The 25,317-nt window shown below is 41.5% G+C and overlaps 1 protein-coding gene across 1 annotated transcript; it reads right to left on the bottom strand.

Annotated features, from left to right (window-relative positions):
* Positions 1–10,178: 10,178 nt before the first annotated feature.
* On the bottom strand, positions 10,179–22,263 carry SLC35E1 (solute carrier family 35 member E1). Its single transcript, XM_072156528.1, has 6 exons — positions 21,685–22,263; positions 17,454–17,524; positions 17,234–17,371; positions 16,417–16,542; positions 15,295–15,540; positions 10,179–14,441 (listed from the first exon to the last, which is right to left on the bottom strand). Exons 1-6 carry the CDS (start codon positions 22,034–22,036, stop codon positions 14,214–14,216), a joined length of 1,161 nt encoding a protein of 386 aa, XP_072012629.1. The 5' UTR covers positions 22,037–22,263; the 3' UTR covers positions 10,179–14,213.
* Positions 22,264–25,317: the final 3,054 nt, after the last annotated feature.

The following is a 25,317-nucleotide window of genomic DNA, read 5'->3' on the forward strand; positions in this document are numbered from 1 at the left end:
ACGTGTATTCACCAGTAATGTGGGCTTGTGAATACAAGTGTGGACAAATGAGTTTCCTAGCGGCTGGTGAACCCGTCATTCAGGCGTGTATTGTTAGAGAACTAGGCCTCATCAGCAGCCACGGAAAGTGTAACTATTACCGGTATAGATAATGTTACCCGTGGCCTACTGCTGACCTAGGCTGAAGTTTTAGAGAATGGGTTCAGCCCTTTCCTATTATTTTTTTTCAATGTTTACAGGTCACTGATGACACTAGAGCAAAGATGGCGAACCTTTTAGAGACTGAGTGCCCAAACTGCAACCCAAAACCTAATTACTTATCGAAAAGTGCCAGTACAGCAATTTAACCTAAATACTGACGGTTTAGTTTAGAATCAATTTACACAGGACTGTCTGAGCTCGGATTCCAGCAGTCCTATACACACTGAAACGCCACTTTTACACCATTTTACATCACATAAAAGAGTAATAAAAAAGTTAACAAAAGGTCACGCAGTCCTCAAAATGGTAGCAATGAAAACAACGGCTCATTAAGCAAAATAAAATCACACCTCCCCAGCTCAGTAGCGTCACAAGATGGCGAAACTATTTTCTTTTTGGACACTGTTTTAATTATTGAAAAAGTATTAAAACACAATAAAACCTACAAATCTGGTATCACTGTGATTTTACCGAACCAAAGAATAAAGGAGACAAATGATTTGGAGCGCACAGCGAAAGTATTAAAATCCAGCTTCCCAGTACACGACATGGAATAATAAATAGCTGAGAAGTAAAATATGTTACGCAAAAAATAAGCCCTCACACTGCTATATATAAATATATAATATTCTATGCATAAATACATACATAGAGATACATATGTTACTTAGTCTTTGGTTGTCCAAGGTGGCGGCCATGCTGGAGGGTAGAAGTTCAGGTGTCCGTTGTTCCGTGGGGGGGAGTAATGCAGCATCTGGAGTTCGGGGCAGTGGGGTTATGAGGCATGAGTTCCAGGGGAGGGGGTGATGGGGGGCAGTGACCGGAGTTGAGCAGGGGGTAGTGAGAGCGGCCGGAGTTCGGGGGGGGGGGGGGGGTAGGGGTTGCGATAGCGGGCAGAACAGGCTGGGGTTCTGGCGCAGGGGGGGCTTGTGGTAGTGGGCACAGTTTGTGCCGCGAGTTTCGGTCCGGTTACTGGCGAAGTTTTATGGGAGGTGCGGGAGCGGGCCTTCCTGCTGATCTATTATGCCCTGTGGATGCCCTGAATTAAAAAAAATAAAATAAACTCACCTCAGACTCCGTGTTCCTCCGGCTGATCACTGCAGCGCACACGGAGTAAGGTGCCCAGCGCTGGCAGCGTAATGACATCATTACGCTGCCAGCACTGGGACGCTTTACCGTCCTGTGCGCTGCTCTGATCAGAGTGACAGAGCAGGCAGTGTCAGCGCAGCTCCGATACTGCTAACAGTTATGACAACCAGGTGTGGACAGTGGTTTTCCGCACCTGGCAGTGGTTGGGAGGATGAGCGCAGCACCCATGCCATAGGTTCGCCACCACTGCTCTAGTTAATCTGCAACCATCTTTTTTTTTTTTTTTTTAAAGAAATACAGAACAACGGTTGCCATACAGCTGTGAAAAAAATGGACGCTGATAAAAGACTGACTTGTAATGGAAATGCCAATGTGAATAAGCCCTAGCTCAGGCACAAAAAAAGGATAAAAGTTCACACCTGCACCCAGCAGATTCCATCACATATTTTGTTATTGATAATAGAAAAAGGGCACAACAGTGTGTCCTAATCACTAGCCTCTTAGAATGTGTTCTTAGTCCGTTCTTGGTGTGTTTTTAAAATAAAACCGGCACAAAAATAACGCATGCATTTTTGCATGTTTACCATGTGTTTGCCTTGTTTAACCCCTTAAGGACGCAGCCTGTTTGCAGGTTAAGGCTCGCAACTTTTTTTTGAAATTTGACCTGCGTCTCTTTATATGGTTATAACTTTTGAACACTGTTACTTATCAAAGCGATTCTGATATTGTTTTTTCCCCACATGTTGTACTTCATTTTAGTGGTAAATTTTGGCTGATACGTTTTGCGTTTATTTACAAAAAAAAGAAAAAAATGATGAATTTTTAGAAAAATTTGCCATTTTCGAAATTCAAAACCACCGCGTTTTCAGGCAGATAGATTTAACACCTAAATAACTTGCAGAATAACATTTCCCATTTGTCTACTTTACATTTTCATAATTTTTGAAATGTTTGGATAATTTATTTTGACGTCACGCGGCCTACAAATCGAATAGCGATTTTCCGTATTTTCGGAATTGACTATTTTGGGGATAAATACTGTTTGAAATCAAATTTTACATATTTAGCAACAAAACCGCCTATATAACCAACCCATTTTCAAATCTGCACCCCTCAAACTATCAGAAACAGCATTTACAAAGATTGTTAACCCCTTGAGATCTTCATAGTAATTGAATCAAAATGGCGGTGAAATTTAGAATGGTCAAATTTTGTCGGTTATACGTTCATCTAGCCCTAAAATTTACACATTTCCAAAAGATAAAAAGAGAAAACTCACCATAAAATTTGTTCTACAATTTCTCCTGAGTGCAGCGACCCCCCACATGTGGACATTACTTGTGTTATGGGGGCACAGCAAGGCGCAGAAGGGAAGGAGCACCCTGCAGCTGCCAGGATTTTAGTTTTCTGGTTGCCCCCTTTTGAAGGCTATAACATTTTCGCTTTTCCGTTATTTGGGCCATGTGACAGCATTTTTTTTGCGGGACGAGATGCTTTTTCCAGTGTTACCATTTTGGGGTTGGTATCACCTATTGTTGAAAATTTTGGAACTTTTTTTTGAGGTCATGAGTAGAAAAGCATCAATTCTGTACTGGATTTTTTACTTTTTTTTTTTTTTGTGTTCACCGTATAGCCTAATAATCCTGTTATCTTTATTCTATGGGTTGATACGATTACGGGGATACCAGACATGAATATTTTTTCTTATGTTTTACTAAATTTGCCAAATAAAACCCTAATGTGGGGAAAAATCTATCATTTTTGCATCGCCGGCTTCCAAGTGGCATAACATTGTTACGTTTTTGGCTACAGAGCTGGTTGATGGCTTGTTTTTTGCGGGACATGTTGTTCTTTGCAACAATATCATTCTGGAGTACATATGTTTTGTTGATCACTTTTTATTGCATTTTTAGTGGGATATAATAGGTAAAAATCATAATTTTTGGCGGGTTTTTAACGTTTTTTTTTTACGGCGTTCATCATATGGGTTCAATAGTTATTTAGTTTTATTCTACGGATTGTTACGGACGCGGTGATACTATATATGTGGGGTTTGTGTTATGATTTAGACTTTTTTGAGTGTTATATGTCTCTTTATATGTTTTGGGGCTTATGGGCATTTTTAGTGATTTCTAAAGTAATTTTTTATTGAAAAACATTTTTTTTTACATTTTTTTACATGATCCACCATGGGATATGAACAAGCAATCATCTGATTGCTTGTTCTTGATAATACTCTGCAATACTAATGTATTGCAGGGTATTATCAGTGCCAGCCTATGCAGATGCATAGGCTGACACTTTGCCTTTAAGATGACGTCACAGACGCCATCTTAAAGGTAAACCCTCCAGGCTTCTCTGGGGTCCCGATCGGACCCCAGAGGTGCCAAAACAGCAATCGGCCCCCCCGAAAACGGTGCGGGGGGGCCGATTGTGATGTAAAGACCCCCAGAAGGCATGTTAAATGCCGCGGTCGCGTTGACCGCGGCATTTAACGGGTTAAACACCCGCCATCGGAGCCCACTCCGACCGCGGGTGTTAGCCGGGGATGTCAACGGTAGATTACCGTTGAAATCCCGCGGCTAACGATGCCGGTTCGGCTGCTATACAGCGCTGAACCGGCATCGTCTCTGCGCAGTAGCTGTACTGCGCTGAGCGCTATTCGCGGGACTCAGCGCAGTACAGCTACGGCGCAGAGCGCTAAGGGGTTAAATCAGTTTTTCTTTATTTGAAAGTTTAACATGGAGGTTTGGTTATTATGTTGCCAATTCGAAGGCAATATCACCCATCTAAAAGAGACAGTTATCTCAGTAGCCCCCTTTCACTAATTTGCATATTATGGCAATAAAACATTAGTAGTGTGCTGGCTCTTTAAATCCTCGAGTTCCGGCACGCGCATGCCCTAGGAAGCGGGGACACGCCTCGCGGGCTCCCAGAGCAGGAACGCGGACAGGTAAGGCACAGAGGGTGGCCACGGGGAGGACCCCACATACCGAGGGGGCACCCGTGACATGAAGCAATCCATGGGTTCCAGATCCCTTCAAACAGTGGGAAGGGGTCTGTCCTAGTTGCCTCAATTCTCTCAAACATCATCAGTAGGTTTATTATGTTCTTAACCGCAGTAAATGGGTCCGGGGATTTCCATTTTGCTATGTGAATTCTAGTCGCTAAAGCTATAGATTTGACTAAGCGATGGGCTTTATTTTTAAGCTTTGTTGTTTTTTCTCTTAGTGGGAGTACTGAAGGGGTAACGTGTTGCATTACCTTAAAATGAGTGGATGAGAGTTTTCACACGGTTCCAGAGAGAGGCAACTATAGGGCAGTGCCACCATACATATCTTCCAGGGCATTGCAGCCTTGGAAGCAACTGTTCTATTGAGTAGAGCATGGGCTAAATTAAACATTAAAACATTTGTTCTCGCTGAAGGAGGGTGTTACAGTAAGTGCAGATATGTGGTAGGTGGATGGCGAGGAACTTTAGTAAGCAGCTGATAGGCCATCAGGGTCTGGGGCTTTACCCAACTTAAGGTTTTTTATTCTCTCAGCAATTTCTTCTTCCCTGACTGGAGCTGTAAGGGTTTCTGCAGCTGGTGCTGGAAGGGAGGCTGAATGGACCGTGTTCAGAAAGCTATCAATGCTAGTGCAGTCTGGTTGGGCTGATCAAGTATATAAGGTTTGGTAGAAATGGCGGAATGTATTGTAGATACGTTCAGGGTTGGAGGTAACACTTCCATCCTGTGATTTGAAAGAGAATACCATGTTGATGCATTCCTTTTGTTTGAGGTGACATGTTAACATTTTGACTATTTTGATTGCATATTTGTAAAGAAAAAAGGGCTTGTGTTGATTTTAGTGCTTCTTTCAGTTCTCGTAGTGAGGAGAGCTTAAAGCTGAAACTTAGTATTATATATTATTTAGTAAGATGTAATGTGTGGTGTAGTTAGATGGCTAATTCTAAATGCTGTAATTCGTTTTCTAGCATGTATTGTAACTGTGTGCGATTCCTTATTTATTTGTCCACTTGTTGTTGTATTGTATTGGAAATTAATTGTTTATGTCCTAACCAGCGGTTGGTTGGTAGCTGTGGAACTAAAGTACGACTTCAGTTCTGATTCTATCTGGGAGCGGATTGCGGGATCTACCAAGAGTGAGTGTCTTATTTAGTCTCCAGCGATATAGGAGTGAGATCTGAGTGCCAAACTTGAAGAGTGTAAAAACTGAGTCATGGTCTGACCATAAGGAGGGTCCTGAGTCATGGTCCTGAAGAGCCTGGAATTAGGCAGTCCGTTGATCGAAGAGCTCAGTATAGGTGCCCAGGTTAGTCTGGAATCAGGCCGGAGCTCCCTGGTGTGGTCTGCAATAGATTAATGCAGACACCAATGGATGGTTGCAGGCCACTGGTCCTCTACTCTAGGCCGAGGCTTCTTCCAGGTGGTAAGCTTCAGATGGGTGAAGGCCCTCCTGGCAACCCCAGGCTGCAGAACTGGCCACTGGAATCGAGGATCCCCCTGAAACTGGTCGGATGAGTAGGCGGCTGATTTCCTAACCGGGCGGGTTTACGACAGCAAAGAACGTGTTGTAGCCAGCTGCAGCTCAAATTCAAGGCCCTGGCGGGCCACAAGTCTGTGTGTAGCCCTCCTAACAAGGTCCCTGAGGTGCCCAGGAGGGTGGATGTCCTGTAAAGGGGCTTGGATGACGATGGATTTAAGTGCGTGAAGCCAGGGGCTGTGACTGCCGCATGACGCGTGGCAGTCACCGCCGGCCTTTGGAACAAGCAGGGCTGTCCGGGGAAGAGGCAGACCTCCCCCTCATGAAGAGGTTGGACCTCTTTGATTGGTTACTATAGGCAATGAGCATAACACAGCTTATATGTGAGGTAAGATGGAAACTGAGTTTTATTAATGTTTTTGCTCCTGTCACTCAGTGGTGGTCAGTGTAAAATTCCAGAGTGTGGGTAGGGACTCTCTAAGCATGCACATTATGATCCTTATGTGCTAACACTGTGGTTAGATTATATGGTTTAAGTACACTATTATCTAGCTTCTGAAGAAACTACTAATATCTGACACATAAAAAAGAGAGATGAGATCCATGAGATGGATATAACACAAAATGACTCTGCTTTCTCAGCTATAACACACAGTGAGGTCTGCTACATGCCCCCTCCCCTGTTATAAAGATCTTATCTTATCTGTAGCTTGTAGAGTAAGTATGTGCACGCTGCTTGCCGACAGGAAATGTCTGTGAGTGTGTGAGTGGCAGAGCTCAGGCTGCATCAAGCAGACAGGAGACTCTATTCATGAGAAAAATCTGCCCTGTCTGACTATAAAAATCAGAAAATTTATAGCCAAATCCCGGGACAGCCAAAATTGTATACACCAGGACTGATAGATACAGGTGGGAATTATATTTGTGAAATTCTGTAATTTTGTTAATAACAGTAAATTAGAGAATGTGTTATTTTGTTATCCTGAGTATATTTAAGAATCTTATCTTTGTGGGAATACCCCTTTAAGCCTTACTGTAGTGAGGTACTATTGATCATTTGTTAAAGCATAACTGTAAAGTTATAGTGATTTTACCAAATTATTTTGTGATTCCCCCTTTGAAAACAAAGAGAACGATGCCTACTTTGTGCTGCTCACCCTTTTACTCCCCAAAGTTATGGCATTTTCTGTTCTGAAAGTGTTTAACAAAAATCTTTCTCACCAGAGGTGAAGTAGGTGGAGACTAATGTCTGCCTGTCTATGCCCTCAAGCTGAGGCCAGTTAGCTTGCCCACATATCTCATGATGCCTGGTGTTGTCTCTCAAAGTAATTTAGCATTAAATCCATTTAGTTTTACACAAGAAAATCCATTGAACATTGCACAGTGCACATACAGGATGTATATGGTGACCAAGTACACCAATTATATGAGGTCTATAGCCTGTGCTGTGTGAGCACTAAGGGTTAATAGCTTATCTAAATGGAGCGAATACTGCCGCTGACAAGGTGGGTGAGGGGAGCAGCATGATGTGCAGAGAAAGTTCTGTAGAATCACAGATTGGGATGGAGGGACTGATAGGGAACAGGGGAGAACTTGTACCTCACTATTCTGTGCACAAAGACATCTGTATTCACTGACTTTAACACATCCAGCTCTGCTACATTCACATCACATGCCACATGACCTTCTCCCCGGTGAGTAGGAAGTAGCAACTCATCCCCACCCATGAAACCAACTGAGAAACAAAACTATAAAACAGCACATGGAGAGGAAGCAGCTATTGCAGATCAGAGGAAGCAGCTATTGCAGATCAGAGGTAATCTGAGGGGGATAGCAAAGAAACTACTGCACAAAGGTAACAAAGATAATAGGCATAGTTATTCTACATCCCAAGAACTATTGATTTGTGAGGGGAAAACCCCTTTACAGTTACTCTTTAAAGGAAACCTACCATTTAGAATGGTAGGGGTAAGCTGTAAGTACCGAGCACCAGCTCAGGGTGAGCTGGTGCCAGTACTTACTTTCGTTAGTGTTATAAACCGCGGTATCGTGGTTTTAACACTTTTTAAACTTTAAGAGCAGAAGGGGCTTCGGCGCTGCGCGCGACCGTGCGCGGCACCATCTCCGCTATTTCCTATGTAGGCGCACGCAGCGCCAAAGCCTCTTCTGCTCTAAAGTTTAAAAAGTGTTAAAACCGCGATACCGCGATTTATAACACTAACGAAAGTAAGTACCGGCACCAGCTCACCCTGAGCTGGTGCTCGGTACTTACAGCTTACCCCTACCATTCTAAATGGTAGGTTTCCTTTAAGGGCGCGTTCACAAGTTGCGCTTTGGTTGCGTTTTCATTGCGTTTGAAACGCATATACAACAGCTGATGTGAGGCAATTTGCCTAATTACATTACCGTTTACGTTTGTAAACAATGTTAACGCATGTGTTAACAAAACACATGCATTAACGCATGCGTTAACATCGCGTTTACGATGCGTTTTGTAAACGGAAACGTTAACAGTGATGTAATTAGGCAAATCACCTCTCCTCAGCTGTTGTATATGCGTTTCAAACGCAATGAAAACGCAACATGTGAACACGCCCTAAATGTTAGTGTCATCTCTAGGTGTCAAAATGTGAACATCATGATGAGAAGGGCTATTTAAATAGCATTTGTAAATGAATCAGGAAATTTATTGGGCAATTCATGGATCAAACACCTGGTGTGAATTTTACCGTGAAGCTCCTTGTTAGTGAATAGCAAGTTGTGCAAAAGGTAAAACAATGAAAAGCTGGACATGTGTATGAAAAGTTTAGATAAGGTCAAATTAAATGTATCTATAAATGTTAGGGCTCTTTCACATTTGCATTGCTTCCGTTGCGTATCCGTTGCTTTTTGTCGCCGTTGTGTCTCTGTGTAAAAAAAAAATGAAGGTTTAACTTGGCTTTGAAAATATCACACCTGGTTTTTCAGACTCATCAGTAAAAGAAAACTGTTGTTTTTTTCGTGGACTTATAGACTTGTATTGCCTCCCATGATCCGCATCTGAGAAAAAAAAAATAGGACAGTTTTCGTAAGTTTTTTTCCATTGACAACAGATCAGTGAAAATACAAGCCAATGTGAAAACACCCATTGAAAACAATGCCTTTGAGAGGCATCCGTAGAAAGCAGTGAACCACAGACGTGCATACTGTCTTCTCAGATAATCCTAATAATTTCAATAATAACAAGATTCAAGTGATATCAGCCTAGGGTCGAAATTCTTGGAAGCAGCAATATTAAATTTGGTTTTCTTGGTATGGAAACCAGAATGCAGTTTTTCAGCTTTTTCTGATCACTGCCTATGGCAATAGCTGTCATGAGAAGCCATGAAATTTCAATCTTTAACTGCACTTTAAAAAGTAGAACAGATGAGTGGAATAGTGAGTACAGTATAAGCTAGGTCATACGTTATAGAGGTTTATATACAATACAAACCGTTATTGATCCCTAGGAAATTGCTTTCTACAGGCATTTCTGGCATCGAATAACATATTATATAACATGAAATGTATGCTCCATATATGATATTTTACAGAGGACTCCATACCTTCCAATGTTTGGTAGGGCAAAACATTTTATCGAAAGATTTTCAATAAAATTGAAAAAATATTGTGAAGACATAAAGCACATGAACCAAAATTGGCACTCCCAGAGAAGAGTTGAGCAGATGGCCGCGCATGACCATTCTGCTCCATTCATCTCTATGGAGCCGACGGAGATTGTCAAGAGCCTCGCTCAGCAATCTCTGTCAGCTCCATAATCCATGTATGCCCCCTTTTTTAAAGGCTTTAAAAATTATGCAATGGGGCCTGAGGGCCTTCAGGCTCCATTAACACCTATGGAGCCTGGAGCCTCTCAGGCTTCTTTGCATAATTTTAAAAAGCTTTTTTTTGTAAAAAAAAACAGGACATCAGAAGTTAAAAGAGCAGATCCTGCCAGCGGGGGCACACACCAGCATGTCAGTATGCTGGGTTTACAATCCTTCATCCTAGTGGTATATTTCCTTTAACACAAAATATTCTATCCTGCAGGCTTTACTCTTTGGCCACTAGGCTTAATAGACTTTCACTTGCCATTTCTGTAGAAGTTTTCGATACAGCAGTCCCTTCATTTACATCACAGACAGGGCCACAATAGAAGATAAACTACTGTCAGTATGGACGATATTTCTAGAAACACCATAGACCTCAATGAGTAGCTCTAGTCTGCTACTGCCTATAGCCATGATAGTGAGCATTTACAGCACAATGATCACTAAATGTTACTTGAGCTCAGGCAAGATGACAACATACATACTCATGGACAAAAAAAATAAAAAAAAAAGGAAGAGAAAAGAAATAAAAGCAGATTTGAAAAAAAGTGATATTTTGTCATCTGGTTTTAATGAGTCAAAACAAAATTTGGTGACACATTCTCTTTAATGATACCAAACATGCAACAGAAGCACCCTGTGTCCCTTCAATTTCTGGAGATTACAGCAGTGTTCACAGCAGCACATTTAGCAGCTTGTTTACAATGGAGCTAATTTTTTTCCATGGCAAGCACAGTGATTTTCTATTCTTAAACAATACCGGTAATGTGAACAAACTTTTAATCCTACAGTATATTACACTAGCTGCACATTTTATTATATCAGGCATATTTTACTTGAGGGTGCCATCCACACGTTCAGTTTTTCAGATGCAGTTTTTGGAGCCAACAGCAGGTGTGGATGATAATGGGTTTAGATAAATAATTAAAAGGTGCTGCTCCTCCGCCTACTTTTACTCCATTCCTGGTTTGGGCATCAGAAATTGCATCTGAAAAACTGAATGTGTGGTCGCACCCTTAGGCTGGCGCCACACGTGGCGCTTTGTCTGCGCTTGCAAACGCAAACAAAGTCGCGCCCACCGGGGAGGGCCTCGGCCCGATCGCATCGGCGTTTCTATGGAAACGCCTGCGATCGGGAACGAGCCGTCGGTGTTTCGCGTTAAATTAACACGAAACACCGGCGGCTCGTTCCCGATCGCAGGCGCTTTCCGGTGGGCGCGACTTTGTCTGCGTTTGCAAGCGCAGACAAAAGCGCCACGTGTGGCGCCGGCCTTAGGGTGATGCCACACGTTAGCGTTTTGATTCTGTTTTGTAACAGAATCAAAATGCACTGGGGAGACCCACGGCCAATCAGCTCCCGCTGTCTTGTATTGCGTAAATGCCAGACAGCGTTTACATAGAAACGCATTGCCGATGAACCGCGGGCCGCCAGTGCGCTTTGATTCCTTACAAAACCGAATCAAAATGCTAATGTTTGGCATCGCCCTTAGAGGTAGGAAAACCTTGACTATTTAGCTGCTCCATATTTTTTCCAAAGACTAGACACAGTCCTTGGACTCCCCAGGTCGTCAGGTTAACTATTATATGCACACATTGTAGAATGGATGGGGAATTTATTACAGCCATTACCCAAACATCAGAAAAAAAAAGAAGCTGCAATGAGCTTGTTACTGATACTTCTAATGCCACTTTTTTAGTCACAGCCAGGGGTAGAGCTCAGCCTTTGCAAAGAATTCTGATACAAACATTGCAGAAAAATTCAGTATGTAGTGCCACACAAAAAAATCTGCAGGCAATATGCATAAAACCCCTAAAAATACAGACATGTTGGATACACAACACGCTATTAAATTGCGCATATTAGACAAACCACTTAAGCCGGGTACTCTAAAGTACTCAATAATTGCTTCAATTCCTAAAAAAGAGGTGCAGCTTCTCTCAATGATATGTTTTCACCCATTATCACCCACACCTGCTTTTTGGTTCAAAAACTGCATCTGAAAACTGAAACTTACGGGGGCAGCCTAAATGCTCTGTCTTGGGATGCTCATGCACTCTCTGGGGAGTGTTCATGTGTACATGAGACAGGCATGTTTGTCTGACATGTTCCAAGGAGTGTGTTCACATGTTCTGGTTACAAATGCATTGCAGACATCCGCATTCAATTTTTAACTGCACCTAAAAGCAGCATCAAATCTCAATGCAGTTCCATATAGACTTTAACTGTAGCATATCAGCACACCCTCAGTACATCAAAAGATAAAATGAAATCCTGTTTACAGGAAATCAAAATCCATCATGATAAACAAGTGGAACTTACTCATAGACCCAGGCACTGTGACTAAGGTCATGGTCTTATATTTGTCATCCATTGCCTCCTTCCTTCTAAAATCCACTTAAAATTATGCTAAAAGAGCCTGAAGAGCTACTCTAGCCCCATTGTCACCTGGCTATACACACTGTCTAACCCTACCCCCTGCTCCCTCAGCACTGAGAATACAGCAGAAACTGCTCAGGGGATGAGTGAGACGGTGTAAAGGCCTGTAAGGATAAGAGGATAAGAGTGGATAAGAGTGGATTTTAGAATAAGAGTGGATTTTAAAAGAAAAGAGGCCATGAATAACAAATATAAGAAGATTACCACAGTCATGATGCTTTGGGTAAGTTCCACTAGTTTATGATGGATTTTAAGGGTAGATTTCCTTTAGTGGACCTTTCATCAAGAAATCCTGACATTCATGGGGTCAATAAAAAACCAACATGAATACAAAATAGCAGCTTCCTTTCTCTGGATCAACACAATTCGTTCCAACACGACCAGTTTACCCTTATGGAACTTTGGCGTGTGTTGCACCCCATTTGTTCCAAATATCAGTTGCTTAGGCTCCCATCATCAACTAAATAAAAGACTGTTGTGTAATGGTTGTCTAATGATGGCTTTTGTCGATGACAGGTCCAGTTTAAAAAGTTTTATGTACACACCATGAACAGATGTATTGTGTGATGCACCAGCATGTGTATACTTTATATTGGAAAGGGATTTTTATTTTAGATTGGAGATTCCTCCAAGACTTGAGGTTGTTAACCTTGGATAAGCCACACCAGCAGTTCTTGACTACTCATATATATATATAAAAAAAAAATAAAATAATAAATACCAGATTGTACAATAGAACCATAAAAAAATCTGGAATATATATCTCATATTTACAATTACACAGCATTTGCCCATAGTAACTAACCAGACTTCACCTCTTTTCCTCCCAAGTTCTGGCTTAGAAAGAAAAGGCTTGATCCGATTTGTAATAAGAAACACTGGGCCTCCATTGATTTAAGGGCTTACACACTGAGCAGCTGCTATGACACTATACTTTTGCTTTACTACATAGTAGTTAAAAGCAATAATTTAGCAACAAAGATATTAATGACAAGGCAGAGACCACTACTGATCTGTAACATTTAGGCCACAGACAAAAATCATGGTCAGTCCGTGAATCAGGGAACCTGTCGAGGACAGAACTCTGAGAATCATACTGATATATGATGTAAGGGATACCTGATTCTACACTGTAATCATAAATACAGTTCAGCTCTGTTTTGTGGGAAAAAAGGGACTCTGTGTGTCAGAGATATATGAGACAAGGAGTCCCCACACTGTGGTAGGGCCATAAACTCAGGGCAGCACATGCGATTCATGGATTGACCATTGTGATTTTCCCCGGACCTAAGCAGCCAGATACTCGTCTTTCATGATTTGCTGCTCAAAAAATCATGAAAGCCACAATTGCATTAATTATAGTAAGTCACAACATAGTTGTGCCAACTATTCTCCCAGATGCAACAATTGTGCTGTTTTTATGTGCAAAATGTCTTCTGTGTAGTCAACTGTGCAAAAACCAAGGTGTTGAAACTAGTAGTGAGATATGTTTCATACATATAATCTATCTACGGGTTCTTAATCTTCATCAATGCCCCTTCATGCTTACCAGAGGAGATTGCCCTCAATATCGCCACTAGAGCATCAATGAAAGCTATCCATCCTAAATCTGATCCCAGATAAAAAATGGCTAGTTATACTAACAACTACTTTACACTCCAATGTGTACAATTCTAATATCCAAGAATGAGCCACTATCTGGCACCAAGTCTTTTTTATACATTTGATTAGCTGAAAAAAACAAACAACAGGCTGACAAAGAAAACAAGTTCTCCCACTCCTTAAGAGGTCAATGAATTGCATGCGGCCTTGATACACTTCTGAAGACGTGGGAAGAACTGAAGAATTCAATGGATGATCAAGAAGTGATTAAGTCAGAATATCTTGCACCATCTGCAGTCCAATAGTTAAAATGGAAACATGGCGAACCAGGTTGTGCATCAGATTTGACCATGGCTCATAGAAGAGTTCCTTGATGCAGTTCTTCTACTTCCAATGAACAAGCGTCACATTATAATCTACACCAGCCGATGATCAGAGGTTAGACAAACTGTAGATTACACAATTTGCCTGGCTGCATTCAGAATATGTGCAGTATGTAGCAGGAAGGAAGAGAAGTAGGATGAGGGAATGTTCAATAGGAAAGAAGCTTCAGACGTCATATCTGTTATGTGTGTTGGGGTGACCCTGCCGACTGTACTGAAAGTGATCAGTCAGTACACTGGTCCGACCATATTGATAGTCCCTTCCTGGAGTAAAGGTGGGCATTCCATTCTGGAGCTTTTCAGGAAGCTCACGGTGGTGGTCCAAGCCCTGGATTTCTGAGCTTGCAGTAGGAAGTAACTGCTTCTTTGCCTCTTTGTTATGATCATACTTGGCCTAAAAGAAACATGTAAAAAAAAAAAAGTTACAACTCAACATAAGCACTTTCACTTTCCAACAGAAGTACTTAATTGAGAATCTGCAGTGCCACCATCCCTCCAAGGTTTATGTCCATACACAAGAAAACATGGCTCTCTTATCCAGAAACACAATTAGGGCTCATACAGTCACGATGAAATTTATGTGCGGTTGTTTTCATTTCTCGGTTGATGGAGGAGGACAAGTGGTTTTGATGTCCAATTTTTGCAAATCATCATCTGCATTTGAATGCGCTGCTAAAATATTCATATTGAACGGATAGCCCAGTGGTGGCGAACCTATGGCACGGGTGCCAGAGCTGGCACTCAGAGCCATTTCTGTGGGCACTCAGACCATTGCCCCAGGACAGAGTTCACCAAATAGGACCAAATCCACCAAATCTTCCTGCAGTCCCAGGCAACTAAATACATGCTGCTCTCAGCGCTATTTTAAAGCAACACTTCATTGGCTGTATAGAACTGTGGGAAAAGTGAGAAGGTGTTGACAGGGCTGCATTATCTTTGGAGGTCATCTTGCTGGACCCACCATTCTTCCTGCACAGAGAGACCCTGGAGAGAAGCTACAATGAGAGTCTGAATTTGCCCTCCTTCTTTCAACTGTATTGGTTGCCTCAGGGGCCGATACGATTGAAAGATGTAGCAATAAGTTACTGCTTAAAATGCCATATTGGCACTTCACTGTAAATCAGTGGATTTTGGTTGTAGTTTGGGCACTCGGTCTCCAAAAGGTTCGCCATCACTGGGATAGCCCCTTTAACTATAGCACATATCTAGAGTAAAAGTACCCCCTGCCATGAATGTTCCCGACTCACCTTGTTATAAAGAAATACTCCAAGAATCGCAGTCAACATTCCAGCTACATTGGTTAATGTCACAGGGTTACGAAGCATAATGAGAGACACAGTGATAACCATGATCCGTTTGGTGGCATTTGCTACAGAATAACTGAGAGGACTGATCAGATTCAAAATGCTGAATGCAATGAGATTCTGGGCAAAGTTGCACGTCCCACTGATGACAAGGAGAAGGAGCGTCCATGACCACTGAGAAACAGAAGTCTGAAAAAAAAGAGAAACAAATTCAAAAATTAAAACAAAACCTATAATTAATTTGGTTTTCAATCAAATATCTTTACATGTGACGGTGCAATCCAAGATACACATCTAGGGATGCTTTGACATGGTGGGTGAGGAGGGTAAAGAGGATATTTCTTAGGACAAGACATTACTGTTCTGTAGAATAAGTCATGTGAGCAGCATAGTAAAAAATAAATATTGATCTAAAAAGCTTCCCGTCAAATGGTTCCAAGATATATACCGTAAAACCGTATATTATAAATATGATAAATTTTTATCAATTAAAAAATGTCAGTTTATCATCATTATTTAAAAGGCCAATTAGGATATTCTTAATCCACTGAACAGGGAGATAAGCTGATTGCTGGGCATCCAAAAGCAACCCATTTAACATCATCCTACAGTTTATTTTAATGTTGCAATGTCCATTAGGTTTGGAGGTGCCATTTTTAATTGAAAGTTAAATGAAAGTTATAAGCAAATTGTTTGCTCGTCTATGACCAATACCTTTCACTAAAACCTCTTTAACACAGACATAAGCGCCCGGCTGTAGCCCGGATATACGCACCTACAGTAGATCTTTTGTGTGAAAGGGGCCTAAATCATGGTTTAGGCATAACTATTAACATGGTAGATTGTGTTCTCTTCACCGTTCCTCATGCAAGGTCATCGCAGTACAAGGCTTGATCTTATTTTTAATTTTCATATTGTAATTAGAAAACTTGCGTTTCGGTAGATTTAAAAGCCAACGAATAAACACAGTACTGAGTAAATTATAGCAGTGTAAATATATATTGATGACAGAAGCTGTTTATTCTTACATACGAAGCAAAAGTATAGGATAGTACTACAACTCACCAAATCGCTCTCCACTAAAAAGGATGAGAGGTCCAATAACACCCATGTGGGGATCATAAAAAAGACCGCATGACAGCCCAGGAGGTTTAGCAAGCGCAGATGATGAATACGAGAGTCTCTGAGCACCTGCAGATTTAAATAGATATTACTATGTAGGTTGGGCTGTACAATAACCTAAGAGCAGCGAGATCCATTCAGTTGAGTAATGGTGGGTCTGGATAATGTGGCCATCACACAGACCACATTTCACGAACTGAACATGAAATAAGAATGAATATATATAATGAGAATATATATATCACATATCTCCTAAATAAGGCCCCCTTGCACAAGCCGATTGTTCTGGCTTTGTGCTACTTGTACCGTACCATTTCAGTAAAGCTAGTGCATATTCACATTCACTTTAATGGGCAATACAGCCATCCATTTGAATGGCCGTATTGCTCAGCCTACCGTACCATTGTTGGAAAAAAAGATTTTGCCTTCGGTATGGTCTGGCAGAATGGCTCCCAACGGAGAGGGAAGGGTGAGCAGCACTCACCTCTCCAGCCGAACGTATGCTTCTCTGGGGTCTCGGCAGCTAGCTCACGGCAAATGCACACATTAATGTGCATGAGACCTTATTAAAAGTCTACCTGGGTGAGAGGGTTGAGAGATTGACTGAACAACTGATACACAGTTTACTTTACCATAAGTGCTGGTACAGCAAATACCGTTTCCTTTTTTATGGTTATGTTTAAAAGAAGACGCTGTTGAGAGTACACTGGTACGAATGTGGGCTATGAAACTAAAGTACCATGCAGTCAATGACACCCACCTTCTTGGAGAAGATATTCTGCAGAGAAAAGCAGAGCGTCGCAGCCAATGCACTGATGAGTCCCCACATGTCAAATGAGATCTCGGTGACTGTGGCCAGAAGGACGCCTCCTATTATTGGAATTAGTGAAAGATACACCTAAAAAGTAGGAAGACATGTTTCATGTACATGTTGAATTGATCCGTTGACATACATCAGAAATGCAGCAAAATACACTTACCTTAGTAGTCTGTTTTTCCTTCATTATTATTCTTGAAAGGAGCACCACCCATATTGGCATTGTTGCCTTCACTGAAACACAAGAGCAAAAACTATGGTAACGAGTTAAAATTAACGATGCGTAAACAGGAAATTTGAAAAATTTTTTAGATCAGAAATGAAAGATTATCGAATTTTTGTTGGAAAAAAAAAAAAAAAAATCGCGAGGTGGGCTGGGGTGGGGGATGGGAGGGGTTGTAAAATAAACAAATATGTACTTATCTCCTCCGACACCGCTGTCACTTTGTGCCATGCTCCTGAAAGTACTTTCCTAAAGCATGGAAATTACAAGCTACTAACCTGTATCCTAAGCTTTAGAAGGAAGAATGTGAGAGAGAGTGTAATGGGTTGTTTGGGGGCAAGTAATTGCCACTGCAAAGTGTGCAAGGGCTCTTGTGAGGTTCCTGGAAGCACTTGGGGTTTATAAGCATTTATAACATTTAAGCTACAAGGAGACCACAAAGAAGAAATTCATGAACAGATCCTACATCAGGATGGCAGTAGCAATCTGCCACTGGAGCTACCTGCTTACGTGGAATCCAGACAGTAGATTTCCTTTTAATAGGCATTACATATTTGTCAGTCAGAGCCTACACATTTCAGGAGTAATACGTTACCACATTTTATCTATATTATTTGCTCAAAACTTGAGGTTTATTTTTAAGGAATAAGGATCAGTCCCTTACAGACACTCATCACTGTTCTTAGAAACAAGTCCTAGCGATATTGCGATATCTTCTGACTGCTTACAATTCGAAACACTTGGTATGGTTCAGATTGGAATATTCTTATTACGCTCTTTATCTGAAGTGTATTTAGAAATAACATTCACATATAATCAACCTAAAGGATCACCTTCTTGTGCGATTATAGACTGCCAGTTACCTCTATAGGTATACACAAAATTCCCAGGCCTTCCAGTATGCAGTATGATTTTACACATGACATCTAAGAAGTGTGCAAGTGGTAAAATCACTGTGCTAATCCTATGTATCCAATGGGGTGGTGTATTAACCCATTAGAACTAGGAGAGGTCTGTCTAATGAACAGCCTTATTGACTGTCAACAGTGTTATCTCCGGAAACTCAAACAGTCCCAGAATTAACTTATAGGATGTGTAAATTAGTGTTCCAGGATGGAGACCTTGTCACAATGGCTCTTAAAGCAGGATTCCCATCTGTAGAAAGCGTTCCACTGAAGATGTGTAAGATTCATTTTAGTAGTGATCACTGGAGACACATTGGCGAAACTGCCCTAAATGCTGTTAGCAAGAAAACACAAATCCAATTTCATATTCTACTTTTATTGATTGAATGCTGTTCCGTCAAGATAGTGCCCTTCTGTATGTATACCAGGTGATATGGTTTTTGAAAAGTAAGAAACTCTACACTAGCCTTTTCCATTTGATTTTATTAAGATCATAAAAACACCAGGCCATTTTGAGTTTCCATTTTTTACTCCACCCTTTCCGCAGGCCATATTTATCTTTTTTATTTTTCTTATTTACATGGAAATATATTTGGGCTTATTATCTGCAGCACAAATTGTACAGGTAAGCTGGAGTAAAAAAATCCATATGTGCTAGAATTGCAAAGCGCAGTTGTGCCATATCGTGATTACATCTTTTACTGTGTGGTACAACTAACACCTCCCCCTTTATTTATTGGGTCGATACGATAACAGAGATACCACTTTTATAGGTTTTATCATGCTTTAATTCTAGAAAAAAAATTAAAATCTTTTGTCCAAAAAATAATTTCTCAGTTTTGCCATAATCTAACCCCAACAACTTTTTTATTGTTCAAAGCTGTGCAAGGTGTCATTTTACAAGGGACAAGTTTACATTTTGATACCATTTTGAGGACTGCACAACCTAAATTTTTATGAGTTGGGAAAATGGCACATTTTTTAACTTGTTTATTTTTATATTCTAGGGAAAGGTGGGTGATTTGAATATTAAGATACATAATTTTTTTTACCATTTCAGGCCCCCCCCCTTGGGTACTTTAACCCTAGGGGGTCTGATCACTCATACTATATACTGCAATACAACTTTAACAGGCTCCCAGCTGTCATTGCGTCGACCAATGGCGTTGCAGGGGATGCCGACCAGCATTTTGGTGGTGGTGCGCAGGGAAAACAGAGTTTGGTGCAGCTGTCAGGGTCGAACATGGAACGTAACGGGTTAACTGTTGCTATCAGTGCCAGCTACTGGCATGTGTCAGCTGTGTAGTACAGCAGACACCCACCATGTACTGCCCTTACCGTTGTACAACATATATAGATAGTTGAGGCGTAAAGGATGCCCCCTTGTCCTGGTCAAAGGCCTTGGTATAGAAAAGTCTTTCAAAAGATCCCGGTACTACTCATTCAGATATTTGTACATTGTAATGTATTCCATGTGTGGTCTGACCATAAAGCTAAACTATGCCCTTATCCTGAGAATCTATGCCCCTCTTAATAAATCCCATCATTTTATTTGCCTCATTAGCAGCTAACCAACTCCAAACATACTGGTAGGTTGATTAGATTGTGAGCCCCATTGGGGACAGGGACTGATTTGGCAAGCCCTGTGCAGCGCTGTGTAATCTGTGTGCGCTATATAAATAAAGAATTATTATTATAACTATTTTTTTGTTTCCTTTGCCCAGGTGAAAAGATGTTACATTTCTATAGATTAAATTTACATTTTCTCCGGCCACTCCTCCAGCTTCCACAAAGCCCTCTATAACGTTGTACCATCAGCCTCAGTATTAAGTACTTTACACAGCTTCGTATCAATTGCAAATATTTAAATTCTACTGTGCAAACATCTAAGATTTTTAGATTTTATAATAGAAAATACATATTTAGGCTGCATTCACACTACCGCAAGGGGGACGTATATACGGCCGACGTATATACGGCCGATATACGTCCCCCATAGACGGCAATGGGCGCACGGCGCCCTACGGGAGCGGTACGGTGCAGCACACGTGCGGCACCGTACTGCTCCGTGCCCCGTGAAAAAAATAGGACATGTCCTATTTTTTCAGGGCATACGGCGCCGTGCGCCATATATCCCTATGGAGAGGGGCGGGGGTGAGCAGCGCTCTCCCCCTCCTCCTCTCCCCACGCGCTGCCGTGTGCCCGCCGTGCTACGGTACGGCGGGCACCGGTCGTGTGAATCCAGCCTAAGTTGGATGTAACCTTCTGCTTAGAAAACCTCTATATGGAGTGCAATGCCCAAGTCATGTCAGTGTGCACGGTGTGACTTCTAAGGTGCATGCAATTTCTGGAAATGAAAATCCCTTTATACCTGTGCAGCATGTGTATGCTTTTCAATATGTCCCACAGCCAGGAATAGGAGAAATTTCTGCAACAAATATAGATCAAACCTCATCTATTAGCCTTTCATGTATGAACAATTGTCAGTTTAGCCAAGTTCACAAACTTACATTGCATATTGTGGGAAGTTTCCCACTGACCTGCAGGTGCAGAAGAAATGATCATAGCAGTGACATATACAGGTAAGGACTTGTGCTTAAAGATGGTATGGTGGAGTACAGAGCCCCGGAGGGTCTGCATAGCAAGCCCATCGTACTACTGAATTACTGCAATGTGTGAACGGTGCTCTATAGGTCTGCAGATCCTATGAGTATGGTGACATCACATAATTACAGAGTTATTATGTTCTTCTGTGCAAGGGAACTGACCCCATTGTTTCAATGGCATCAACTGTAGCCTTATCTGTAACCAAGCGTCTAAAAACATTTCAAGATTGTTGAAAACTAGGAGAAACTCTTCATGCTGTGTTACTTCCATACTGACTGAAGGCCACCAGAGGAAACAGTCATCCACATGATGGGTCTGAACACAACCCAAACTCATAAGATTAGATTACCATGCACAGTGATTACAGTAAAATCTTTACTGTATTGTCTGAACTATTGAGCCCCATATCCTAACAAATATAGAGAGCTGTTCACATTGTGACCAGCACTGGGAAGAAACAGAAGCTTAGTCCTAATCGCAAGTTATTCCAGTGATGTTCTGGCACCACGCTGGAGTCCCGATGGCCGCTCTTGGCTACCACTGGTGGAACCAGACACATGACTCCTATGTTAAGTGGCTCCGCCCCTCTGACTCCAAACAGACTGCAGAACATCAATGATAGCCCAGGGTATTAGTGTCTTATAAGAGGAGCCACTCACCAGTATGTGCATACGACACGGGCACTTTCCAAATGCTGAAATGCGCGGACACCGAGGCGAAGTACTTCCCGAAGGCCAGCGGGATGATGTACCAGCGGTAGTAGCGGGCGGGCAGCTGGGTGTGCGGGACCCCCCATGCCCGGAGCATCGGGGGCAGGAAGCAGCAGATAGCCAGGATATGGAAGAGGGACACAGTCACTGGGTATGGGAAGCCGTTGAGAATGATCTTGTTCACCACGTTACCGCCAGAGCTCACCGAGTACCAGAGGAGGCACAGCATGGCTACCCGGGCCCCCTCCCGCACGTTACCAGGCGCCACTGGCCCTCCTCCAGCCCCGGACACCACCGCCATGACCCCGATCCTCCTCCTTCCCCACAGGGAAGCCGCGCACCACACCGGGACACACACACAAGAGAGACGTGGAAGAGCAGACGTCAAGAGAATGGGTGGTGATAGAGCATTTTCACAATGACCTCACTTCCGCTGGGACGAGCAGCTAGTCGCCATCGTAATTTCCGGAGCAGGCGCTGACAGACCGGCTGCTTGTCCGGGCTCAATGTAAAAGTAGATTGTTCCCCACAGATACGGGACACCTCTGCCGCCTTATCATCCTGGTCCCACTGAGCGGTGCAGTGCTCATCCCAGACCTCTAGGAGGCAGTAGCATAACTAGAGTCCTTGGTGCTGTTCATGCACATTTTCCTAGTGGGCCCAACCATAAAGGTCCACGTATATTGACACCCCCTCTCTTGTAATGGATACTAGTGGCGGGCTGTTCCTCCACCTATAATTATTCAGTTAGATGTTTTGATAAATGCTCCCACCACAGCATAATTGTCAAAAGAAGCCAAACCGTCTTCACAATAAAGCAAAATCCATTGCATTATCGGAATTTGGCTTATTTTATTGCTCGTCGTGTTACAAAAACACACACCAGTCTTTATCAAACATAAAAAGATAGGTAAGTGCTGAGAGATGATGGTGACTTTGTTGTATCCACACATGGCTGGCAAATGTAGCAGAACAAAGCTCAAGGACATCTAAGAAGACTTCCTATTACTTTCTACATCTAATAAATGGAAAACTTGTAAAAAAATAAAATAAAGGTCTTTAACCCCTTAAGGACGCAGTCATTTTACAGCTTAAGGCTCAGCCCCATTTTTTGGATTCTGACCTGCGTCACTTTATATGGTTATAACTTTTGAACACTTTTACTTATCAAAGTGATTCTGAGATTGTTTTGTCCCAACATGTTGTACTTCAATTTAGTGGTAAATGTTGGATGATAAGTTTTGCGCTTATTTACAAAAAAAAAAATACATTTTTTTAAAAATTTGCCATTTTTCAAAATTCTAAATCATTGTGTTTTCAGCTAATTAGATTTACCACCTAAATAGGTTGCTGAATAACATTTCCCATATGTCTACTTTACATTTTCATCATTTTTTAAATGTCTGCATAATATATTTTGCTGTCACATGGCTTACAATTAGAATATCGCTTTTCCAGATTTTCAGAATTGACTATTTTGGGTAAAATACAGTTTTGTATGAAATTTTACATATTTAGCATCAAAACCCCCTATGTATCAACCCATTTTCAAATCTGCACCCCTCCAGTCCGTAGACATGTTGTCAGCGAGAAATGGAGAGAGACGTTTTTTTAAATTAATGCATGGAGCCATATATGCTTTTAATATACCTGCTACTGAAGCGAGGCCGGAAAGGATAACTAGTTGCCCAAAATGCAAAAAAACCAAGGTTGATCTATACCACTCTATATGGACATGTCCTTTAACACAACTGTTCTGGTCCGAGATCAAACAGATTATAGCAGATTCTTACCAAGTTGCACTCCCGCTACAAGCTTTGACCATGTTATTCCACTCGACTGCCCCGTTGGAGGAGGACTCTGAGGAGTTTGCCCCACTCACTCCCATTATTCGCATAATTCTTTTGGTTGCAAAACGCACTTTATTGAATCATTGGTTAGAGCCTGCGGTACCTCAATGTGCGGAAGTACTGGCACAGGTAAAATTCTATTTGGAAGTAGACAAATTAGAGACCGAACGACTAGGCAATAAGAGGGCAAAATCCTTTTTTCAGGAATGGAAAAAATTTATAGTTACACACCTTACAGACAGCAAGATAAAACTGCTAATGATAAAACTAGTAAAGAATGGTACCACCTACAGAGCTTGAAGGGGACCCTGGGCAGATTGAGAGATAACAATTAAATCCAAATATTAACAACAGGATACTAGATGAGGCTTTATCAGAGATGGTAGTAATAGTATTCTATTAATATTTCTAATGATGTCGTTGTGCTGGAAATCTGGGCTCACTCCAATGTCCCCCGCCCATTCCCCCCCCTCCCTGTTTTAGGTTTAATGATGCACGCTCATAACCTCATGCAATCACTACGCAGGACTTTGCTTTAGGACTTTTGAAACCATTGAGGGCATGAGAAAGTCCCTAAGAGATGCACGTTGTGTCTCTGTTGTCTATTGATAAGTAATATAGAAGTGACAGGATTATACCGGGTAGAAAGAAGTAATATCTCACTACAATATATCTGCTCGATATGTAAAATATGTGCTTACAGAACGTTGTATTTCCAATGTTGACTGTATAACATTTCTTCTACTCAATAAATATCTTTAAAAAAAAATCTGCACCCCTCAAACTATCAGAAGCTTTTAGGAAGATTGTTAACGCTTGAGATCTTAATGGAAATTACAACAAAATGGAGGTGAAATTTAGAATTAAAATTGTGCCTGTTATACATTCATTTAGCCCTAAAATTTACACATTTCCAAAATATAAAAAGAGAAAACCCATCTTACAATTTTTCTATAATTTCTCCCGAGTACAGAGACTCCCTTCATGTGGCTGTTACTTGTTTTATGGACGCACAGCGAGGCGCAGAAGGGAAGGAGCGCCCTGCAGCTGCCAGGATTTTAGTTTCCTCATTGGCCCCTTTTGTAGGCTATAAAATTTTAGTTGTTGGGGCCATGTGACGGCATTATTTTTTTGCGGGATGAGGTGCTTTTTCCAGTGGGGTTTTTTTCCATTTTGGGGTTGATATCCCCCATTGTTGAAAATGTAGGAACTTTGTTTTTAGGTCAGGAGTACAAAAGAATCAATTCTGTACTGGATTCTTTTGTGGTGTTCACCGTATAGCCTAATAATCATGTTATCTTTATTCTATGGGTCAATACGATTACGGGAATACCATACTTGAATATTTTTTCTTATGTTTTACTAAATTTGCCAAATAAAACCCTAAAGTGGGGAAAAATCTGTCATTTTTGCATTGCCGTCTTCTGAATGGCATAACATTTTTACTTTTTTGGCTATGGAGCTGGTTGATGGCTTGTTTTTTGCTGGACATGTTGTACTTTACAACAGTATCATTCTGGAGTACATGTTTTTTTTAGCACTTTTATTGCATTTTTTTGTGGGATTAAATAGGTAAAAATCATAATTTTTGGTGGATTTTTAACAGTTCTTTTTACGGCATTCATCATGTGGGTTCAATAATTATTTACTTTTATTCTATGGGTTGTTATGGATGCGGTGATACTACATATGTGGGGTTTGTGTTATGATTTAGACTTTTTTGTTCATTATA

Source organism: Engystomops pustulosus, chromosome 1, assembly GCF_040894005.1.
Source record: "Engystomops pustulosus chromosome 1, aEngPut4.maternal, whole genome shotgun sequence".
NCBI lineage: Eukaryota > Metazoa > Chordata > Amphibia > Anura > Leptodactylidae > Engystomops > Engystomops pustulosus.

What these genes read in the sequence shown, in the direction of transcription:
- SLC35E1 (XM_072156528.1), bottom strand. Translation starts at nt 22,036, where the DNA reads ATGGCGGTGGTGTCCGGGGCTGGAGGAGGGCCAGTGGCGCCTGGTAAC. An exon ending in CGTGTCGTATGCACATACTG is followed by an intron (nt 17,525 to 21,684) that starts GTGAGTGGCTCC and finishes CTTGTGTTTCAG; the next exon opens with TGAAGGCAACAATGCCAATA. An exon ending in TTTTAGTGGAGAGCGATTTG is followed by an intron (nt 15,541 to 16,416) that starts GTGAGTTGTAGT and finishes CTTTTTTTTCAG; the next exon opens with ACTTCTGTTTCTCAGTGGTC.